The 22,124-nt window shown below is 49.5% G+C and overlaps 6 protein-coding genes across 6 annotated transcripts; 3 read left to right on the top strand and 3 right to left on the bottom strand.

Moving 5' to 3' along the window:
- Positions 1-198: 198 nt before the first annotated feature.
- Positions 199-2,475, top strand: FIBRA_00526 (uncharacterized protein; the record flags this gene model as incomplete). Its single annotated transcript, XM_012322420.1, has 6 exons — positions 199-297; positions 361-717; positions 769-840; positions 892-1,134; positions 1,197-2,237; positions 2,299-2,475. 6 exons carry the CDS (start codon positions 199-201, stop codon positions 2,473-2,475), a joined length of 1,989 nt encoding a protein of 662 aa, XP_012177810.1.
- A 1,307-nt stretch (positions 2,476-3,782) lies between these two features.
- Positions 3,783-4,071, bottom strand: FIBRA_00525 (uncharacterized protein; the record flags this gene model as incomplete). Its single annotated transcript, XM_012322419.1, has 3 exons — positions 3,783-3,829; positions 3,884-3,990; positions 4,049-4,071. The coding sequence occupies 3 exons, from the start codon at positions 4,069-4,071 to the stop codon at positions 3,783-3,785; spliced, it is 177 nt and encodes a 58-aa protein (XP_012177809.1).
- A 1,292-nt stretch (positions 4,072-5,363) lies between these two features.
- Positions 5,364-10,691, top strand: FIBRA_00524 (uncharacterized protein; the record flags this gene model as incomplete). Its single annotated transcript, XM_012322418.1, has 9 exons — positions 5,364-5,432; positions 5,501-5,629; positions 5,681-5,995; positions 6,052-7,909; positions 8,336-8,580; positions 8,646-8,724; positions 8,765-8,953; positions 9,738-9,926; positions 9,973-10,691. The coding sequence occupies 9 exons, from the start codon at positions 5,364-5,366 to the stop codon at positions 10,689-10,691; spliced, it is 3,792 nt and encodes a 1,263-aa protein (XP_012177808.1).
- Positions 10,692-10,911: 220 nt separating this feature from the next.
- On the bottom strand, positions 10,912-17,154 carry FIBRA_00523 (uncharacterized protein; the record flags this gene model as incomplete). The annotated part of the gene is made up of 11 exons (XM_012322417.1): positions 10,912-11,055; positions 11,111-11,238; positions 11,290-11,500; positions 11,564-11,689; positions 11,745-11,906; positions 11,959-12,254; positions 12,309-14,472; positions 14,626-15,606; positions 15,672-16,719; positions 16,764-16,843; positions 16,918-17,154. 11 exons carry the CDS (start codon positions 17,152-17,154, stop codon positions 10,912-10,914), a joined length of 5,577 nt encoding a protein of 1,858 aa, XP_012177807.1.
- Positions 17,155-18,027: 873 nt separating this feature from the next.
- FIBRA_00522 (uncharacterized protein) lies at positions 18,028-18,924 on the bottom strand (the record flags this gene model as incomplete). The annotated part of the gene is made up of 1 exon (XM_012322416.1): positions 18,028-18,924. One exon carries the CDS (start codon positions 18,922-18,924, stop codon positions 18,028-18,030), a length of 897 nt encoding a protein of 298 aa, XP_012177806.1.
- Positions 18,925-19,594: 670 nt separating this feature from the next.
- Positions 19,595-21,302, top strand: FIBRA_00521 (uncharacterized protein; the record flags this gene model as incomplete). Its single annotated transcript, XM_012322415.1, has 11 exons — positions 19,595-19,661; positions 19,716-19,753; positions 19,813-20,110; positions 20,164-20,315; positions 20,366-20,449; positions 20,504-20,695; positions 20,748-20,757; positions 20,811-20,878; positions 20,932-21,127; positions 21,183-21,223; positions 21,276-21,302. 11 exons carry the CDS (start codon positions 19,595-19,597, stop codon positions 21,300-21,302), a joined length of 1,173 nt encoding a protein of 390 aa, XP_012177805.1.
- Positions 21,303-22,124: the final 822 nt, after the last annotated feature.

Below are 22,124 nucleotides of genomic sequence, written 5' to 3'. Positions count from 1 at the left end.
TAGTAAGGGAATGAGGTAGGGTTCGCTTTTGAATGTAGAACACCACAATCGAGTCCAGCCTCGATCAAAATCTTGATAGTCTTCTAACCGACGTCAGCCCCAGATTCTATAGCTTATACTTGTCGTTTGGTCAATCATATTTCATCCACTTGTCATTGATACAAATATAACCACTCACTCTATCTCCCGTTCACTGCCATGGACCCGAATGCCATGAATCCGAATCATTTTTCTATCGCCTCGGGACTCTGGAGGCAATTGGCGTCTGCGCATGTTCCCTGTCAGCCCAAAGACGCGGTAAGTATTCAGAATCACATCTGCTGGCTGAACGACTGGAGCAGAATGCTGATATTGCGATAGAGTTCTGGCATTTCTGGCAATAATTCATCACTGCGAAGAGGGCATCCATCGTTCTCTCACACTTCGAGGAGGCAGCGTCCACAATCGCTTCTTTCTGGTCGCCTGGAGCGCAAGACTAGGGGCATATCTCGCTTAATCTCCGAGTCCATCCATCCATCTGACGTGCAGAACACGGCCCGTCCCCGTGCCATGCATGTCCCCATGGAGGAACCTTCACGAAGTAGCAACTACCATACCCCCTCGTCTTCAGATGATCGCAGAGATCGAGCGGAAACAATCATGGCAGGTTCCATCGTTGCGACTCCCAAGGATTCAACTTCAACAATTGAAAACAAGAGTTCTTCGGATACAGACACGGTCCGTGATATTCACGCCTGACGATGCTAGTCGTTTAACAGTTTGCTATAGTCTCAGCCGTACATTCCCGCGTGTGACAGTCACATCTCTGTGAGGAATGGCTCTTCAACCATGATTCTAGCGGTGAGATGTCTTTCATCAGGGTCAGCATCTATCTCACAGATTTGCGGTCAGGATTCTCCTGGAGACGCAAGGCACCTACCTCCGACGAATGCTCCCCATTTAGAAGACGCTATGATGATGGATATTGAAGTGATCAGCTGTTCTGAACCGGAAAACTCTCGTCAGACCGAGGCTCAGGTTGATGAGCTGGCAAGAGAGGATTCTGTCTCCATAAAAGCGAAAAATTGTCATGAAAACGAAAAGACGCGAGTTGCTGCGTCAAACTGTGCCAATCTCCTAGACATTAGCCCTGCAGTACGTTCGGTAATGCAATTCTGTGTGGTTGACTCATGTGGCTGATTCTTTTCTCCAAAAAGGTTGCTATCAAGCAACCTAACGCGAACACCGAGCAGGCCGCGAAAAAATCCGTGGCCAAAGTCTCTAAGTTTAGGAATTCCGCCAAGGTCAAATCGTCTAGCAGTGAGAGCAAATGCAAGAAGACGATTCGCGATCGGCCGAATGCGTACATGTTATGGGCTGACATAGACACGACGAAATCCAATACAAGCCGCTTATTCCCGCTGCAAGCGGAAGCTGAACAGTTCTTAGCCGATTTGATGTCTTCTCTTCATCGTAGAACGTATGTGCATGCCGAGGGAGGAAGCGAAGGTGACTCCCAAGACCACGAGGCATCACATCTCACTCCTGTATTGGATCCACACGATGAAGGGGAGGGAGTAGAACTCGTCGACGAGGACAATATGATGCAGGTCGATATGACCATCGTCGACCGCACCACCGTCAATGTTGTGCTGGTCCCTGTGGATGGTCCTCAAGACGGTGGTTCAGGCTTCGCACAGCTGTGGTCTCCATTGGTTGCATTCCCGCTGAATCAGCCCGCATTTCAATGGCAATATGATTCTTCGCCACCGTCACAACTTTCCGAGCACGTCTGGGGGGACGATGAACCAATGATGGTCGACGAGGTTTACCTGGGTTGTGAGGAACAGCTGGTAGGGGGTCCCTCTGCCGACATCTACGTTGCAGACCACATCGCTCGAGCCAAACCAGTCGACGAATTTGAGCAGCCCAACAAAGGCATCGCTCTTTCGCCGACTGCCGTTCCATTCCCGCAAACACTACCGACAGATGAGGCTGAACGTGGTGCTTCTGTTTCTGTGTCTGCAGCACAAGGGTGTCCTATTCGTGGAGTTCCGTACAGTCCTCGCTACGTACATGGATCTTCCAAGTCAACAGGTGTCCTGTCGAACGAAGGGACGTTCGCTGGCGGCTCAGGTTGCCCTGAAACGCTTCGGGAAATCCGAGAGTGGAGGCGTGTCCAGCGAGATATAATAACGAGGAGAAGGGAGTATAATACAGAGCTCGTTGAGTTGACGAAGCTGGGTATGAATACTCTGGTTGCTTCACGGTACGTGTTCCATTGTATTACACCTAAACTTCACTTATGTGCATATACAGGGTGAGATGTTCTTCATGCAAATCCCGTTTGGGACGACGAAGTCGCCACGACACAGTGCTTCCGAATTTGATGGCAATCCAGGCGTGTCTTCACTCCCAGAGAAGTTGCCCGTGTGCTGGGACCTGCTGAAAAAAAGTGCTGGTCAGGCAGTGCCTTTCAATAACACAGAGCGTTGAAATTCTCCTTCCGACCTTCGATCATGCACAAATCGATATTCCTCTTCCCTCTCCATCCAGCCATTTTGTTCGCCCTCCCACACATGCGACCTCGGACGCTTCACTGCCTATCGCAACTGGGGACATTGTATTACTGTGTTGCTGCTAACGTACACTATCTTCCTTAGGCAGTTAGCGAATGGCTTGCAAGATGACGGTGCGCGGCGCAATGCCAGAAGTCGGAAGTGCCGAGAGCCGAGGATGAACAGGTATGGACAACGGCATTAGGCTAGCGTTCAGCGAGGGAATCATGACCCCGATGAACTGGACGTTGGAACCATTGCTCACAGCCAACCCCAACTCGATGGTGATCGACTGTGAGATTATCGCTAACCTACTGTTTTTTCATAGGTTCGAAAAATAACAGTCACGTTTACGGGAGACGTCGGCGAGGTTGAAGGAGGGCCTGATCATCCCGAAGAATTCGACCTCCTCGACGGAGGTTCTAGTATTCATTTTTTGGTGATTGTCGAACAGAAAACTGACTTCATAGATGGACATTTCGTTAGCGGTGGAAATCGAAGTAGTTTGTGTATGTGAATCTATGCAACTGGTTCGTTGCACCCAAGTCTGAAACAACTTCTGTTACCGATTTACAGTTTCCAAACATGTCGTAGTGTGCATTTTGGTGAGTTGTCCTCACTTAGGAGCTTTTATTGGATCGGCAGTCAAGACCAAGCTTCGTATCAATAAGTGAGAACCAAGCTTGCCTTCACTGTTTTACTGTTGGTTGTCTGTTACGTGGAAGGCTTGTGCGCTGACATCAGCATCATGTAGCATTCTGCCTCAGCTTGGTTCTAGTGCTGTTGCGTTAGCATGTACATGTATCCGATACCATATTTCATCACGGCTGGCAACTAGTTGCTAGCCGTCCCCAGTAGCCGGGGGAATTTTGACGGTCACCGGGGGACCGGTGGACGGCTTCCCACTGGGTTACAACCCGGTTACTAGCGTTCAGTCGCCAGGGGATTTGAATAAACATTAGCATTCGATGTGAAACGACAGCGCGAGTTGCACCTCAGCGACAACAATATGAAGACTGGTGTGTATTGCAAAACATAAACCATCAATACAGTCCAGCAGGTATAAACTGTCGATAGTCAGGACATCCTCTATCTTTCTTAGCAAATATCCAGTCGATGACATACACCGGGCATTCGGTGTAGACAGTCCTATGTCCTTCGCAAAGGAAACTTGTAGAATTCATAGGTATGTCCTATGAGGTCATCCAGCTGGACAGATCAGGCTGGACGTTAAAGTGTAGACAACTACTTCGCGGTCTTCTTGCTCTCTACGAACAATACTCGTGACCGGACTGGAATGTGCATAGCGCTCAGAAAAATGAATAAAATAGTATGAAAAAACTGACCCTTTGGATCATACTTCACTGCAGCAAGTTTGGGACCTATACGCAATCTTTGGGTAGTGTAGAAGTAGCCAGTCCTGGCAGTGGAGATCATTCGCACTATAATGGTTCTAAAGAGCAATGCATACGTCAGCTGGCGTGTTTCATAATCCGATTCGATATACTCACCGTGCTTTAGACTTGCCCGCCATAACTACGACAGCTCGTTGGGCTCGAGTTCGACCAAGTTGGACCAGACAGCGTCACTATCACGGAGCTAGTGTCCCACTGTCACAGCTTGGCGATATGTGACAAATTGTGACCCACGGCAGTCATGCACGTGACAATCGCGTTTTTAACACTGAACAGGGTCGCGCCCGGGTGGCCCCACGCCGTTCTCTCATTCATTCTGGGCCTTTGTCCTGTCCCCCCACGTCAGCTTATTCTCAGTCATATTCTGGTCTTCAGGCTTGACTTGGGATAATTTGATCCCCTCATTTCCAATATTATTGAGACAGGCTATCAATTACTGCTTTCGCTACGTCAATTAGTAGCTGTGACACGAATACTCTGTAATTTAAGTATGCCATTCAACTCGGTTTGGGATTCAATCGTCTGACATCTTTGTATTGACTGTTACTCAGATCTTCTCTACCGTCGTTCTTGATAGTCGGGCAAATCGTCACGATCTGGTCCTTGTAACATTAACAACCCAATGTACTGAGCACAGCAGCAAGAATGCCGTCAGGAACACCATATGACTCATATATTATTCCTTATTCTATTCGTGTGGACGACTTCACTTCTCCATCAGATACCCAGAGTGTTCCCGCGTTATATCTACTTAGCCATACGCACACCGACCACTTAACAGGCTTGTCGGCACGCTCCTTCGCTGGCACAGTCGTATGCTCCTATGACGCCAAAGAAATGTTGCTAAGGCACGAAGTATACGCCGAGAGAGCATTGAAGGACATGAAAGTCAGAGCGGAGCGTGTACGGGCCTTCAGTCATCTCCAGGTCAAGCCTGCCAGATTAGCCGACGGAATGCTTGACCATTCTACGTCCAGGGATTTACTGGTCAGACGTTTTTGCAGTTTGACATTCCGCGCCACATATGCGCCACAACCACTATGCCTGACTTCCGCTTATAGAAGGCAATCCCCTTAAATGCACCGACTCGCATACAGCTTGATAACCACGAATCAGTCACAATTACTCTAATTGATGCGAACCATTGTCCTGGAGCTGTCATGTGAGTCCCTGCATTTAAGTCTTTCATGCGGGTACATTCTGTCTCGCAAACATTTTATGTAAATTCACTCACTTATGGAATACGACCAGGTTTCTAGTAGAAGGGTCCCGTGGGACAGTATTGCATACGGGAGACTTTAGAGCAGAGCCTTGGTTTCTCGAGGCTCTTACCAAGAACCCCTTCATTCAAAGATACATGGTTCTACCCTATATATCGGAACATGGAGTAGAGATGCCAGAGTCTTCCGTAATGAGAACGCTCGACGCCATTCATCTTGATACAGCATCTTTACTCAGCCCACTCAATGTGCCGACAAAGGTATGACATGATTGATGACTAGCGGAGGTCTCATTTCTCATACGTATTTCTATGTTTCGTTCTTCCAGGATCAAGCAACCTCTGGATTGGTGTCGTTGATGTCCATGATGCCTCCCTCAACTCTCTTCTTTATCAATGCTTGGACGTGGGGATATGAAGATATTTATAAGGCCGTAGCACGTGCATTCCATTCCAAGGTACTCTACATTGGAGTATAACGAAAAATTATTCAACCGTTATGATGACAGATACACCTTGACCGGTATAAGCATTCCATCTACTTGCATATTGAAGGAGATCCCTTCTTGCAAAGCATCATCACACGAGATGCAGCGAGCACGCGATTCCATGCATGCGAACGTTTTAATCGCTGTGAGCACGTGTCGGCAGATGGACAGGGTGTTCGGGCGCCGTCTGTCGCTGCCAACATGACCCCTAGTCTGAGTAATAATGGCACCCACGTCGTATATGTGAACCCGGTCACCATGGGTGTTGCTGGCTGGGACCTGTATTTGTCGGAAATGACGGAAAAGTTAAAACGGAGAGAAGTTGTCAATCACCTAGTATGTGTTCTCCTTTTTCTGTGTTGTGTACACGGCAATTGATCTCTTGACTCTAGCTGGTACCGCTCTCACGACACTCGCCCCTTCCCGAGCTGCAAGCGTTTGTATCGCTATTTAAACCCAAGTGTCTTATACCCAACACCCTAGACCCTGCCTTAAAAGGCTTGGACTGGGCATGTATGCGCCAGATGTTTTCAGGATGCCTGGCATCTAGTGGTCCCGAATCAACTGCAGATGACGCCGGATACGAATATCTGCCCGTAGGAAAGGACAATATAAACCTTGACGCTCAGAAGATAGCTTCCAATATACACTCTGAAGCGGGAGAGGATGTAGCGCTGAAGAACTTGGAAGGCGAAGGTGCGCGAGAGGTTGCTGAACGGTGGGCGGATAATGGCAAGCTTCGTAAGAAATTGGAGATGATGAAACAGTACTTGCGAGGTAGGGAGCTACGACTGGTGGAACGCGTGCTGGATTCTGAGGGAGGAACAATGGAGTCTTCCGATCAATTACCTGAAGAGGTTCCGACACACTCGTTGTCGGATGCTCCTCTAGGATATCTCACAAGCAAGTCATTTCAGGGTCGAGCCACACTGGCAGAGACGGCGAACGCCTTGGCGCGCATCCACTTCATGCGACCGTCTCATACCCAACGAGCGAGCGACGAGGAGACGGATGGGGAGAGTGACAATGAATACCAAAGAGGCTTGACCGCGTATCATATTTTTGGGCCCAGAACCCACGGAGGTCCAAATTCAGCATGGACGCCCCAGACGAGCTCGTCTCCCGTCGCGACTCCTAGGTCGAGCCCTGTACGTAGAGGAGAAAGGAAACGGCCACTGGCGACGTTACCACTTACACCTCGGATCCAACATGATTCACAAAATATCTCCACGACATCGTCGCCTATTGCTCTCTCATCTGGTCCGGCATCTAAGCGTGCCAGAAATTTGATTTCCCTATCACCTTGCACCCGAATATCATCATCAGTTCAAGCCAAACGTCATCTTGGCTCTTCTGTTCAGTTATCCCCCCTTCAAACTGCGACCAACGGCAGACTCAAGCGAAGTATTCTACAGATACCTACTCCAAAAACGGTATTTAAACATTGTCGAAAATTGAATCACCAGCAAACGGCCCCACCGAAATTTGATAGACAGCCTGGACAATCCTCTCAGGTACGCAAATCCCCTGCGCCACTCGAAATTTCAGCGGAGAACATTACCTCTCCGTCTGTCAATCGGTGTCTTACTGGGACGAGACAAGAAATGGATTTGGTCTACTCCGCAAATGGGTTCGACGAGTCTCACGGGCAGAGTGAACGGCGCAAGATAATTGTGGAACAAGACAGCAAGGCTTCGGAATCTGCTCGTCCCTCTCAACGGCACGATATTTCCGAGGATGTGAACTTGGACTTAGCTTCACATGGCATTCTGCGTGCTACAAGGCCGACACCGACACTCATGCACTTTGCAACCGCTTCGGATATATCGCCTACCCGGCCGAGCAAATGTGTCTCATCTCGATCAGAGGTCTATGTAAGTGACAGACAACGTAAGCAAGCATTAAGGATCGAACGACTAGAAATCGCGGAGAAGCTGTCGCTTGCAAGACCAGACCTCGTCACGCCTAAGCTTGCGGCTAGACTTCGCCGTTCTAAGTCTCATTTTCTCCGCAGCAACGAGCGGAAGCAGCGGATCTGTAGCCAGCAAAGCTCGAAGTCAAATTTTGAGCGAGAGGTAGATGAAACGCCCGCTCCATCGTGCACTCGAACGACTATCCAGACGCTAAATCGACACTCTCCTCAAGATGGTGGGCATGCCATTCGATACGATGTCAATCGCAGCCGCAAGTTGGCCGAAGAATTCAAAGACGAGCTGGGCAGGGGTAGAAGACCGGGAATTGTCATACCTCGTCTGCAATGTCTGGAAAGCCAAGAAGAACAGTAGTGATTGTGTAGTAATTTACCTCGATAAAACCAAGCTATGTCGCATGGATGTAAAACAAAATTGACCGTTCGAGCGCAGAATATAGACTCGTAAAACCAGTCATTCGAACGCATTTGGAAGCTGCCTTTTCGGGAGATGTCGGTGTTTGAAAAGGCGCTTGCGTTCCACAATTGCGTTGATCCTCAAACAATCGTGGATATGGTGGGGAGCGATACAGTACTGAACTCATCGACTTGCTTCAAGGTGTCCAGCCACAATTCGTTCCCATCCCCAAAGCTGTACAGGGATGCAAGTGTGCTGCCAATGTTGTGCTACAAAGCAATAGACCAAAGCATGCCCGTTTAACCCCCCTCGCCAGGCTCTCATACTCACATTCTTGCATCGTCGACAGTACCACACTCCAGCACTATCCCTATCCAGCCTGGAGCATCTGGCTCGGCGATCCCATTTGCTGCGCGTGCACAGGAGCCTCCTGCTCATGCAATCGACCACTATGAGTCATCTTACAGTGGGTGGTCATCATTAGTGCCGTCTTCGATGAGCCGTGGCGACATCAAATTGATGCAGAGGCCGATGGTTTCCACTCTGCCTCAGGTTGAAGCTGCTCAATTTCCCAACGCATCTGGTTTCGGCGAGGTAGTTTCAACGATACCATATTCATACCGAACAGAGGGGCCATCTGTGACTTCGAATCGGACTAGCTCAAGCCTGTTGGCAAGACCGCTGCGATTCAAGCATTGGCAGCCACCCGCATAGTCTTCGTGATGAAGGCTCTAGCATGTATAATTGTCTAATGCAGAATATTAATCGAAATAAATAGTCTACGCTGAGGACATGAGTATTCTACTAGTATCTGCCCGACTATTGAACATAAGGGAATTGGGCATCTCGCGCCAAATAGGCGCCTCCAAGAGAGAAGAGACGCCTCCAAGGGGGCGAAAAGCGAGCAACACGATTTTTCTAAGTGCGTTTTCATACGGCCCCCCAAATCCGGCGTCCCCACCAGAAGGTGCGACCAGTTTGCCCAGCCGTTTCGGTATCCAGAGGAGCGGAATGACGGAGATTTAAACCGAAACGGCTGGGTACGAGCCTACGCAGAATAGTCTGAATACTACTACACCTGCCTATTTTAGAGAGACATTGAGAGGGCGCTGCCAATGTGGCGTTCAAAAGGGCTACAGGCCTTAGGTATGGGTTGGACTTCAAGAAACTACTAGCTCGATTCATTTTCGATGAGCTCTTCCAGGTCTGTTATTTGTATGGTCCAGAATGGTACCTGTTCTCAGAAACACCTCACTGGTCTCGCGTGTCCAAGGCTCATGGCCCAGCAGGACAAGTGCCATCTGTACATCTGGAACGTCCGTCGTCAATGATTTACAGTCTGCTGTCTGTAGAAGAGGAAATTTGAGAGGTGCAGTTCCTCCGGCCATAAAACAGACACCAAACTATTCTATCATATTTGCCGAACCATATGCCCAACACCTCAAAAGAATCTTTAAACCGCAGCAATCCCAACTCATTCACGCTAGCTGCTCGAGTTTTCTCTCATTGGCACCTTCCTCTGAGGCACCTTCTGTGTGGTTGGCTGTAGCAACTGTACTTGGTTTACCTCTCGCACTATGGGCATATAAAGTATGTGCATCACAATGTCCCTTGTTATAAATCTAGTCTCAGCCTGTTCTTGAACAGTGCCTTATGATGGTCATATTTCAACGCAAGATAATATATATGGGTATGAGTCTCTGTTCGAGGTGTTGTGTGTGCGAGTATCCGCGATAAATGCCTTGACACAGGTTATGCTCCACCTGGCGCGAGGTCAGAGGTGCTTGGAGTCGATGTTCCGATACCCAAAAAGCTTCTATGTGAAGAAATATCATTGGAGACCAGCGATCGTATCACCCTACATGGAATTTTAGTTCAAGAGGACGTCCCAGTGATATCAAGACCTAAACAGCCGCATGTGGTTATACTGTACCTGCAAGGTAATTATGTTTTAGCGCACAACACTAGCCAGCTGATTTTGTGCAGGAAATGCGGGAAATCCTCTAAGCCGACTGCCGGTCTTTGAGAGACTTCTTGTCGGCTCCCCTCTCGGACGTCCAGCGAGGGCACTGCACATATCCATTCTTGCCGTTGCTCCCCGCTCATATTGGAAGTCATCATCACGTACTCCCACGGAACACGGGATTGTCTCAGACTATAAACATACTCTCTCGCACATCGCTTATCAGTATCCAAATTCTTCAATCGTCCTTTACGGTCACTCGCTGGGTGGTTCTATCGCTGTTTGTCTGGCCTCGCAGCTCAGCAACGCAGATTATCCCACCGTTAAAGGGTTGATTCTCGAGAATCCGTTCAGCTCTATCCCCGACATGCTACGAGCTTTGTATCCACAGCGCTGGCTTCCTTATCGTTACCTCACGCCCTTCGCATTCGACCGGTGGGATGCTATCTCCGCGATGAAGATAGCTCATCACCAGCAGTCCTCGCTTCTAGCGCGGCTTTCAAAAGAAATGCTGGTTCTGCTCAGCGAGAAGGACGAAATGGTACCTACATCTATGGGGATGGCGTTGTACAGCGCAAGTGAGCAGTCGGATCCTGCTGGTGCGAGCACACGGGATCACGGTGCTGGACGATCGGCCAAACGCCTAATTGTGATTCGCGGCGCCCTGCATGAACATGGATGGATGGAGCGAGAGTGGTTAGCTGTAATGACCGAGTATCTACAAGAAATACAGCGGCGTTGATCTGAGGGTGCAGCACAAAATGCGATTTAGGTTTGGCTGCCGCTGCCGTCGGTACTATTTAGAACTTTTAGTCTCCGAGCTACCACATGGGTATGCACATTGTCATCTATGTAACGCAAGTAATACAGATAGCGAGCAGATTGACATCGGTCCATGATTGCCTATGGTACAGTGTTGCTACAATGAAGAATGTGAAATCCAGTGTACATGCATAATTATATCATTGTTTGAGTCCGTTTGCCCAAGTAATTAAGGAGAGAAGACGTGGATTATTTTTGAGTATAGCGAACTGTGATAGGTCACCGAACACCTCTTGGCAGAGTGAAACATAATTCTGGAGCTCTGCAGAGCGTTCGTTTAACAGCTGCGAGTAGTATAAATTCTTTGGGATCAAAAGAAATAATCGAGTGACCACAAACCTGGTGGTTATCTTGCATCGTCGACAGCATGATTACGACGGAGCCAACACAAGTCTGATTTTGTCTTGTCAAATCCAGCTCGCCTTGGGCTTCCCTAAGGAGTAGACTAGCCAAATTTTCAAATATTTCTAACGTCGAGATGTGAGACTTGCTTTCCAGCAAGGTGTTCCATGACCTACTGTGCAAGAAAGTCGCTCTTCGCTCAAGAAAATGGAGCCGTGATATTTGGTAGTCACCCGTAGCCTCGTCTCGCTCGCAGATAATATCCGCGAGGAGCGGGTGTCGTAGATAGTCAATGGAGAACAACAAAGCCATATACTCGTGCTCGATAGTAACTTTCGGTGATACCATTGATTCCAATAGTACGTCTATAAAGCGATCTTTGTACGTCTTGCAAGTAGCAGATTCGTCAGAATCATGTGCATAATGTGAGACTGATGATGGATCGCTTACTGTGTATGCTTGAGGGTCAAGTCGCAACAACATGAGCATAAACCGCAAGCCGACACGCCGGCGCCATGAAGAGTCAATGATTCGTTCCCAGGACTGAGGTCCAAGTGTGAGGTAAAGGGACCAGTCCTACCGTATCCCATCAGAACATGATGTCGCTCTACATTAAAGACTAGCCACGCACCCTTCTACCGTTCTGTACAACAACGTTCGCACATCCGACCCAGCAGTCAACCCATTTATCGGCCTCTTGACTGTACGGTTCCAGAGATCCCTGATCAGTTAAATCGTTAAAATACTTGCAGACCAAGCGATAGATCGCAGGTGATATTTGTGAATCAATCAGCTAATATATCATCATCAGCCTCGCAAACTCAACACCTAAACGGATAATTCACCTCTGACACTATTTGGTCTTTGTTCTTGTTCTCCTGGAAAGTGGAGCCTTCTCCAGGTTCACCCAATGCAGCAAGTAACTCGGGATCGTTATAATCTAATTGGTCAAACATTGCGAACTCTTCCTGACTCTCTTGACTCTCTTCAGCATGCACATGGGGAACGCGAGGTCGAGCTGGTTTTGGCAAAACAGCCGCTCTGGCGTCGAGAAATGCTTGAACCAACTTGCGAATTTCGATTCGCGTTGTAGCTATGCCAGTCAGATTTGATGTCGTTGCAAGCACCCTTGTTACCCAAGCTAATATCCAGCATTAGCGCTATCAAGCACATGGAGATGTCTGAGTGTACTCACGTCCTCTTAGTAGTGCTGGCTCAGGATATTGCAGCTTGTTCTGCATGGAACCCATCAGCGGTGTTTCAATGATGCGACGAACACATCCCAGCAGCATCTGAATAGACACAACGATCCAACTTTTAGAATATCCCGCGGATTGTGGATCTTGATGCTCGTCAATCAAGCAACTGGTCATTTCAGCCAACCAGTCAAGTAACTCGTCCAGCGGCAAGCTCAGATGTTGCAAGAGAATAGCAAAATGCATGAGACCTCGAATACAAGCACGACGGGTCTCGTTGTCGGTATCATGGAAATTGACATAACGGCGTGCGTTGGCTAATCGAAATTTGAGATTTGCGGTAGTGGGTTCGAGGTAGAGGGCAACGGCAACAGCACTGAAACGGTTGTATAGCATGGACAATTCATGCTTTGTTGGAGGTGTTACTTTCGTGAAAGGAACCGAACCCACTGGAACACATAAAGACAACAATTTCTTTACCCTTGGAGGTATTTGACCTGGTTGGTCTGCTTGGGTGCGATTATCATTTGCTGCTTGCACGACCAACTTCAGGAATAGCGTAAACGCGGTGTCGCTGCGCTTGTTCTCCGACAGTAATTGCAAATTACTGTGACGCAAGAAGCTGGGGAAGTCGGAAGGTTCATCGAGGAGATTGGCGAAACGTCGGCTTTTGAATATGTCTAACAAACGGTTGAAGAGAATCCATGCGTCATCCAACGTCCATCGCCATTTACGATTCAAAACCAAACATCTTGCGACCATCAGACGGATATACTCGTCCCTCTTTTGCAAACTGCGTTTTGATAGCTTTGCGTCTACCACCAAGTCCACCCCCAGACGAATCCGGTCTAAGGCTATCATGACGAGTTCCCAAGAAGCTCCCAGCCGAGGCAACGATGTGGTAATTCCTTGAACAGAGAACTGTGATAAAGAGCACAACGTAAAGATACTCCTCCAGACAGACTCGCTAATGACGAGCTCAGAAATATCCCTTCGCGGAGCAATTGCTTCGCGAACAAAATCGGTGTATGTTCTCCAAAAAGAAATGATTTCCGATGGCTGATCCAGACTATCTTGTAAGGTTGTCGCGCCCGCGTTGATGAGATGAATTATGCAAACCCATAATTCTGAAACGCGGCGAGACATCGATTCATCCGGTAGAGCATTTTCATCTGCACCATTGAACGGATCCAGAAGATTGCGAAAACCGAAATCCCAGAGTTGTCGTATCAGGACACGCAAGCGTTGACGCAGCAACGACACGTCGCATAGCTGTCCATGCCGGCGCCTGTGACAGACGAACATACGAAATGCTGCCTCGAGCGTAAACCAATGGATTTCGTAGACCAGGAGATAGGGGACCTCATCTTCAGGAATAACTTCCGTCGGCTCTTCAACTACAGCCCTGAGTCGGCCGACTTGTCTATCCATAGCGGATGATAATGCTACATAGTCATCGTCTTCGGCTGCGCGAAACAACCAAACCATATGACTGTTGAGTGAATGAAGTAAGATTCGCCATTGTCGAACTTGTTCGCCTTCGATAGGTGCTCTTCGAGTGATAAGATCTTGTGCTCGATCGGAGACTTGTTCCAGGCATGCTGCGAAGTCTTGAGTTGACATCTCGGAGTGAAGCCGCACGCCAAGCAGGGAGCATGAAGTAGGTCTTGATATATCGTGAGCATCGGAAAGAAAGGTAATAAGGTCATGTAGATGGCCTTTGCCGAGGTATGTATCGGGACCGAAGGGGATTCCAGAAGGAAGCACCGGTACATCGAAGTCAAGTGTCACACGGTGTAAATCAAGATCGTCTTGATGGGCCTGCTCGCGCAAAGTGTCGGATGACGCCGCACGCGGTGCTTGCTTAATATCCTCTTCTGCAGACCAGTAGTTATCCAATGTACTATTTACGTAGGCCTTGCTACTCCCGGCCTTGTGCCCTGTCCTTGCTCGTGGGTGAGGAAGAGAAGTCTTACTCATCAACAAATTATGTGGCAACGAACTTCGGACATGCTCTTCAGCGTCAATGGTAATAGGACGGTGGTGCGTTCGGCCTGAGAGGAGACGTTCACCACCAGAAGCAAAAGTGAATAAACCACCTTGATTGCAATGTTTCTTGCGTTTGCGTTCCTGAGCGGTTGCCTTGGAGGGTACAGAGCTGACCTGAACATGACGTTTATTGGACGCTGTGCTTTTAAATTAGTATAATGATACTTAACGAGTTCTGATTAGCTTGCCTGCGGAACCATCACTTAACTCATCATGTTCACCTGAAGCTCGCGGGAATGGAATAAGAGTCTGCCGACCAACACCCACCTTTCGTGCTCCGACGGTGATGATATGCAAATTTCGTCCAGAAGGGTGGCGCGAACTTTTAGCCTTTCGTCTGCGCTTGCGACGCAACTTGGAACCAGCAACTCTTGTACGGGAAAGCATTCGATCGATCAAATCGCCTTCTCTTGCCTGAGAATCATCACCAGCATGGCGCACGTAATGACCTTTGTCCGAAACCCACTGCCCAATTTCAGTCTCGTCGATGACGTCGATGAGAGCATGCTCAGTCTGCGAGCCAGTCCGATCCAAAGCGACCTTGGCTGCGCTGCGCGGATGTGGAACGACTACCACGTCCATATCCGACTCCGAGGAGCTCATTGATACATTGTCCGATCTCTCAGAATCCGAGCTCTCGGTATCTCCTCGGATTTCAACGCTGTCTTTTTGAGATAAATGCCTTATACGCACCCTAGATTGACCAGGACGTAGTGGGTGGTCTTCGTTGTCAGAAAGGCTACCTGCGCGATCGATTGGACGTGTTGGCCGCGGGGCAACAGCATCGCGAAGGTGTCGCTGGATCAGGACACGAGGCATCATTTTCTGCAGCACTTTCATCCGCCGACGGTCTTTGGCAGACAGTCCCTCCACAGAGGAGCTAGACTCCGAGCCGGATAGGTCATCAGAAATGTCTATGACTTCGGCATCAGTTCGCTTGTGCCGAACTGCATCGTCCTCAATATCAGAGACATTCGCTCTGTGCTCTTCACCTGACATGGTAAGGTTTTGCTCTTCCATATCAGGTGTGGAGGAGGGAGGGAGAGGCCCGGGAGTTCCGGAATCGAGTACGAGATCCGAGTCGTTCACGTTCGCGCTTCCATCGTAAACGGGAAAGTTCAGGGAGACGCGCTCAGGAACGGAAGGGGTAGAGCTCCTATGTCGCCGCCAGCGAGGTAAATCGATGTCGGAATTCGAGCCTTCGCCCATGCTGACATCCGTAATAGGTTGTACGCGCTTCGGGGATCCCTAGAACACATTGACAGGTATTCAGAATCGCGATGAAGCCCAAGTCTGGACGAAAACGACTGAACTAATTCGGACTCGATTCTTCCAGAGGAATGTTTATGAGCGAAGTCCCGTTTCTTCATTGGAAATGGTTTCGGCTTTAATGGGGCTCTGATCTTAGTCCTGGCGCCTTTGTTCGTCGCTCTTTGGGGAGATTTACCTTCAACGCTGCTGCTACTGCTGAAGAATTCTTCAAATGCTCCTGGGTACCATATTTCGCCTCGGGGAGACTGCACAAATTTCTCCTTCGTGTTACCTTGCCTTTCTTTACTACTATGACCATGCGGCTGATTGGGCTGGCCAGTCGTCCTCCCTGATTCAGCCAGACTATCCTGCCGCCGGTCTCCCCTTGTGACGTTCTTCACCCCTGCTGTCTCCTCGCCTTCCTCGCCCTCAGCCATCACATATTCGTCTCCAGATTCCTCAGTGGACGAGTCATTTCCTCTACTCTTCGACCGACGCTCTTTCTGAGGACGTGATCGTGATGGACTAACGACCTTAACTATGGCCTCTGGATTAGCGCGCATCTGACGTTTATATAATGCCTTATCGTAAGCGTACGGATTTCTCTGCCTGGCCTGTCGCGTCCGGAGTGAGTATCGTCCAGAACTTTGTTCTGCTTCCTGCGCAAGGAAGACAACAGAATCAATGGCACGGTGTGACGATGGCTGCATTGGAGGTGGGGAATGTGTGGACTCGGGCATTGCAGTCTCTCCGGGCCATAGCCTATGATTCCTCGGCGATGATATGGGAGTGAGGGGAGATGTTGGTTGGGCGTCGGATGTATATGCGACTACAGGAGATCCAGTTGAAGTGCTGGGCAACGGGTCACCTGCTTGAGTCACCTTCTTTGGAGTAAGCAGAGTGGAGGCATTAGGAGAGGGTGATTGAGGAGAGTGTTCATCGTGATTGGTTTGAGGGTGAGGAATGAACCTCCCATTGTCAATGCTTGGGGGAAGAAATCGGGCGTGTTCCCATTCCCCACCGTCGGGCAACGAAAGGTCATCTCCAAGAGGAAAACCATCAAGACTCTCCCCTTCGAGAAATAGAGAGGTAGATTGAAGCAATGGCGACCTGATTGTTGTAAGCTCGGGTGAATGTAATGTACGAGGCCGTACAGGTGTACACGGTACTGAGCTAAAGCCAACTGTGAAGTGGTGCCCAAGCCTATTGCGAGTAGGAGTCGTTGGAAGAGAATCTGAAAAATGACAGAGCTACAGTGTGCACTGATCAGCGAATCGACTATAGACGCAACGTAAATGATATGATCACCTTGGGGCGCTTCGATGGCGGTCGTTCCGCATGTTCGCGACGTGTAAAAAATAGTGAGCTGTATATAGAGCGATCCTCGTGACGGCTGGCTACCCCAACATTCCTTTGAGAATCAGAAGTTGCAAAGTCGCGAGACAAATCTGAAGCAGTGGCGTGTGTCCAGTAGTCAGGTTTTGCAGCAAGTATTGCCTCTGCTTCGTCACAGTCAGAGGTGTCAACAAGTTCTGGGCTCTCCATGGCTAGATACCGCAGTCAAAAGCCGAGATCATGAAGTCAAGTGAAATCGATCTGTGGGTACAGCGAACACTGCCGACTCGGAGCTTAAACGCGATTACCATAAGCGCTTGTGGTAACTGCGTGACACTGTCTCTCGCATCACGTGAAATGTGACACCCGCGTTGAACAGAACTCTTTTTTAAAATTTGTTTAACTCCGGGTTTATACTCCATACCATACGGTGTAAATACAATACCTCTCGTCGGGGCGGCAATCATCCCGTTACGTCTCCCCCGCCCGAATTCGAGCTGAGGAAGGAATCGGATTGGGTATTACTCCCACTCACCAGGTCACTATGCCACACGAGGACATGGTTGCCGCCGGGTGCGTCCGCTAAGAACGCCGGGGGAGGATACGCAGGCGGGCAGTCTTTCCACGCCGCAATCAATTTTTCCGCCGTTCTACCGGCGTCGTAATTACGCCCAAAGAACTGGTAATCCTTTGAATCGGGGTGCACATCGGAGGGGTCCATGTTGATCCTCCAACAGAATACTTCGAATGCGGATTTGCGCATTGCGGTGAGAGCGTACAGGAGGGCATTGGCCACACGTTGAACAGAACTCAGACCTGAACGTTGAACCTGGGTGGTGTAAAAACAAAATAAAAGATAATCTGGGCGGTGTGACTCTGAAATTCAAAGGTACTATGGATGAGCCAGCTCTCAAAAATTAATTAATTTTTGGCTACACTATGCGATGTTTACATTGAGCATTAAAAAAAGTGAACGCGGAGTACATGAAGAATATCGAGCGATGTGATGTGAGGGTGTCTCATCAGCGTTCCTGCCAAACGCTTGATCCGCACCATATTGTGGCATGCAATCGTGAAGCCTCCTTAACGGGACCAATATATACGTCCTAGATCCAGCTCGCTCACGAAGTAGCCTACTCCCAGCGGAGTTGGTGTCTCAGGACTGCGGTACTTGCGCCTATATTTGACAACAGGTGCCTGGAACTGCACTTCTTCCCCTGCAACTACACCGCGTGCAGCCTCGACAGAATCAAATATGTCGTCAGTGAGGACAGCGGCGGCTTTCTGCATCTCCTTCGGGGGAAGGGGCTGATCACGGGATTGGACATGACGCCTGTTTGACCTCCACCTGAGACTGTACGGAGCAGTTGGAGACGGCTTAGCCTTAGCCTTAGCAGAAGAAAGAATTTTGAGGTAACAGGACGCGACAGAACTGGACTTGAGTGAAGTCGCCTTCGGTACCGGCGACGACCCGAGCAAGACGCTGGGAATATTGACATGACGGTCACGACATTTGCGCAGAGTCACTTTGTCCACGAGCCGGCCAAGGCGCTCCTTGCGAGACAGAGGAGCGACAAGGGCAGGTTGTTTGATCTCGTTCGGAGGTACGCCGACAATTGTCTCGAACAGACCGCCGGTAGGGTCGACCTTTCTGCGGTATGCCCGATGCACGTCTTCGAACGAAAGCTTGACGTCCGGTATTAAGTACGGAGCCGACTTCCTCTTGTCAGCGAGATTGACAACAGCTCTGGTCGACGTTCGAATGTTCCAAACCACTTCGCCAAAAGCCAGTTGCCTGTCGAGCTGAATATCTCCCGTTTGTCGTTTGGAGCCACGACGATTAGAAGAATCGGGTGCGTGGCTGGAGGTCGCCGACTTGAAATGGCGGCGGATACCAGCGAGAACTCTATCGACTTCCCGAAGACGAGTAGATGTCCCGCCGAACAAGCGCTTGAGACCTGAGGAGTTATTAGAAGCCATAGTATAGAGTAGTGATGTATATGCGATGCAGAGTAGATGATAGTTTATTACCAATTGGTCAACAGCTGGGATGACGGTAAGATGCATATAAGTAGACGGGAGAGGAGGCTGGCACGAGCTTGAAGCCGTCTGCCGCCGGATGCGCGCTCGAATCGAATTATGTCGTGTTTAGCTCTTCTGACGCGCCCATGTGATCCATTTCGAATCAAGTGCTAGTGACCATAACTCGAAAATGGATTGCCATTTAGCCATGTTGACATTTACCAGCACTGCTTTCGCTCGCAGCTCTTGGCGTAAACCTTTAGTTCTCGAGTTCGCTCCATTAGCTGTGCGGGTATGGCAGATGCGGCTGAGTTCGGTGCTTTTCATCATGATCATAAGCTCCAGAACGAGACACCACCCTTCGCGCTGATTGAAAGCGATACGCTTATGGCAAACATCGTGTTTCTAATAATCCTTGGCCTGGGGCAGTTCCATTGCACGTGCGGGGCAGTGATTATGGTGCAACGCATCATATGCACGCAGCAGGCGAATGCGGCTACATATATAACCACGCATCTTAGGTGCACTTGAGCAGAATCAAGATCCCTCCGACCGACACCAACGCCTCTCCTCTCCTCTTGATCTACTAGTTTAGTTCATTGTCTGCCCAGTTACTGCGATATTCATCATGGCTCAAGCCCCCGAATGGGAGCCCGGAACATGGTATGATATAGGGTCTGTAGTAGTGCACCAAGGTGCGTTGTCGCGATCGATATCGGTTGGGTGGTCCTCATCTTGTATCACCGTAGGTGTTCTGTATAAAATCATCCAGGCGCATCGATCTGAGGTCGGTCCAACATTTCATAGGCCCATTGCCCCGTTGGTCGTGACTGATGTCTTTGATAGCCGGGTTGGGAGCCTCCCGCAACGCCCGCGCTTTGGGGCCGCATGCAGGAAGAATATGGATTCCAAGCCCAACAGGGATACGGAGGTCCTGGCGGGTACGCTCGGGGTGGTGGATATCAACCGCCCTCTCAGCCTCCATACCGCGATGATCCAAATGCTCGAGGCATCGGTGCTGCAGTAGGTGCCGGCGCGGGTGTTGCTGGATCAGCATTTGCAGAGGGGTACAATCCGACATATATTCAACCAGGGCAGATTCCCCAAGCTCAGGCTCCACCGGGACCTCCCCCGCAAGTCCAAGGTCAGTTGAGGCATACGTGTCTGTGTCAATAATTGACATGACGTTACTGCCAGGTTACGGAGGCGACAGTGGCTATGATGGCAACCGAGGTGGTATTGGAGAGAAGCGCTGGGATGAGCATCAAGAACAACAGGTGGATATCCATCACGAGGAACGCCAGAAGAGCTGGCATAACCTTGATCCCAGACGCAAGAAACAATTAGAGGTGAGTCTATCTCTTCCTTTTCTTTGATTTTATGTGAATGATTTAAGTAGGTCGGTGGCGGCCTAGTTGCTGGTCTGGCACTACTTGGAGGAGGCTACTACGCTTATAAATCTCATCACAAGAGCGAAGAAGAGGTACGCGTAATGTCAAATCTCAGGTTATCTTTCAGTACATTGACTCTTCCACAGAAAAAGGCACAAGTATGGGCACTACAAAACTGGCTTCATGACGCTGAGAGGCGTACGAGAGACTTTTACGACAACGGTCCTCGCGGTCCTGTTACTTGGATCCTGGCTGAAGGCGGTCGAATCCCGGATAATGCGATCCCAGGAGGCGAGCAGCACGAGAAACCTTTGTTCATTTGTCGTGGATTTTATGAGGTACGGTCTGAGCTTTTACTGGTATGAGTCTAAGTAATCGGATTTACACTAGGGCGGTATCCGTACGTTTCGTTGGATGATTGTCCGCCTGAGCTACATACTGAGGTCTCTACAGAGATAGGAAAAGTATCGCCTGCGTTTGAACAGGGTGCAGTCATCGGTTATGGACATCATGAAATTCAAGTAAGTCTCACAATATTCTAGTGATCGAGACTTATAAAGCGTTCTGTAAATAGCTTCCGAAGTACGAGGTGCTTGTTGGTGACCGCCGAGCGGTGCGCTGGGTGGATGCAGCTGGACGCCTTGACGAGTCCATGCTCGGCGCCCAGCCCGTCGAGGGTGGGAACGAAGCCGACGATAGCCCGCTCTACGTCGCTAGGGTCCACCATGGCCATGCAATTATCCCTGGAAAGGCCGGACCGAGTATTGACGGTATGCCTTCAAGTTCATGCTTTGGATATCATTGCATTCTGAGGTCACGGTATAGGCTGTCTTGTCCCGGTCAACAACACTGAGGAAAGATCCCATGTAGGTCTCTTCAGTAGTCTGTGTCGGTCGTTGGTTAATCTCATCGACGCAGCAATACCGCGTGCTGTGCTATGCGTGAGATCGGGTGACGTCGTCGGTCTAGTTTCTACAAATGTGTATAACACTTGCGTCCAACGGCTCAGATCTGTTCGTTGTGTCATGTATCTGTCTGCATTTATGTACAATTACTCAGTAGTTTCTAAACGAATCTGTACATCATTACCGTTCGACAGTCAAATTGCGCACCTCACATCGGCATGTGGATTGAAAAAAGGACCCGAGCGTCTAAGTGGGCGCGTCGAACCTTGGTCCTTGCCACTGGATTGCAGTCAAGTTGGTCCTCAATTTGCTACACGTTCTGGCACAAACTGTCTTTAGTTGGAGTGGCTCGAAAGTTTCATTTTCGGATTGCATAATGATGTTATCAACTATGACGCGCCTTAACGGTTTGCACAAATGCCGCCTCAATCACACACCGACGGAACTATCTTGGGCTTATTACAGTACAACAGAGATTGAGCGAGGCTTGGCGGATCACTGACTTGTCTGCCTCAGCCGCGTATTGCCTCAGTATATGGGGTATGTCCCGACTCCGAATCGTATGAACTTGTCTGAATTGACGAATGCGTTTTGCGTTGACATCAACATCATCCTCAACCCTAGGCTCTTGCAGTGTTGAGAGACGGTTTCAAATGTGTATAGCCATCGCGATGCACACAACGTAACTACAACAACGCAAGCGCTATTTCGGCACTAAGCAGTATGTTTTCCGATTCCTTGCGCTTCGAATGACGGTGTGGTGAATTGCCTAAAACGGAAGCTCAAAGGCATGTCCCGTTTTTGGCGATGCCAGTCCCTTGTACTTCGCCCACGCCGCTGGGAGGAAATTGGCAAGAAGATG

The sequence above is a fragment of the Fibroporia radiculosa genome (genome assembly GCF_000313525.1).
Source record: "Fibroporia radiculosa TFFH 294 genomic supercontigs, scaffold217, whole genome shotgun sequence".
Taxonomy (NCBI): Eukaryota; Fungi; Basidiomycota; class Agaricomycetes; order Polyporales; family Fibroporiaceae; genus Fibroporia; species Fibroporia radiculosa.
Note: the sequence above shows the minus strand (reverse complement) of the source record. Positions and strands in the feature narration are given on the sequence as shown.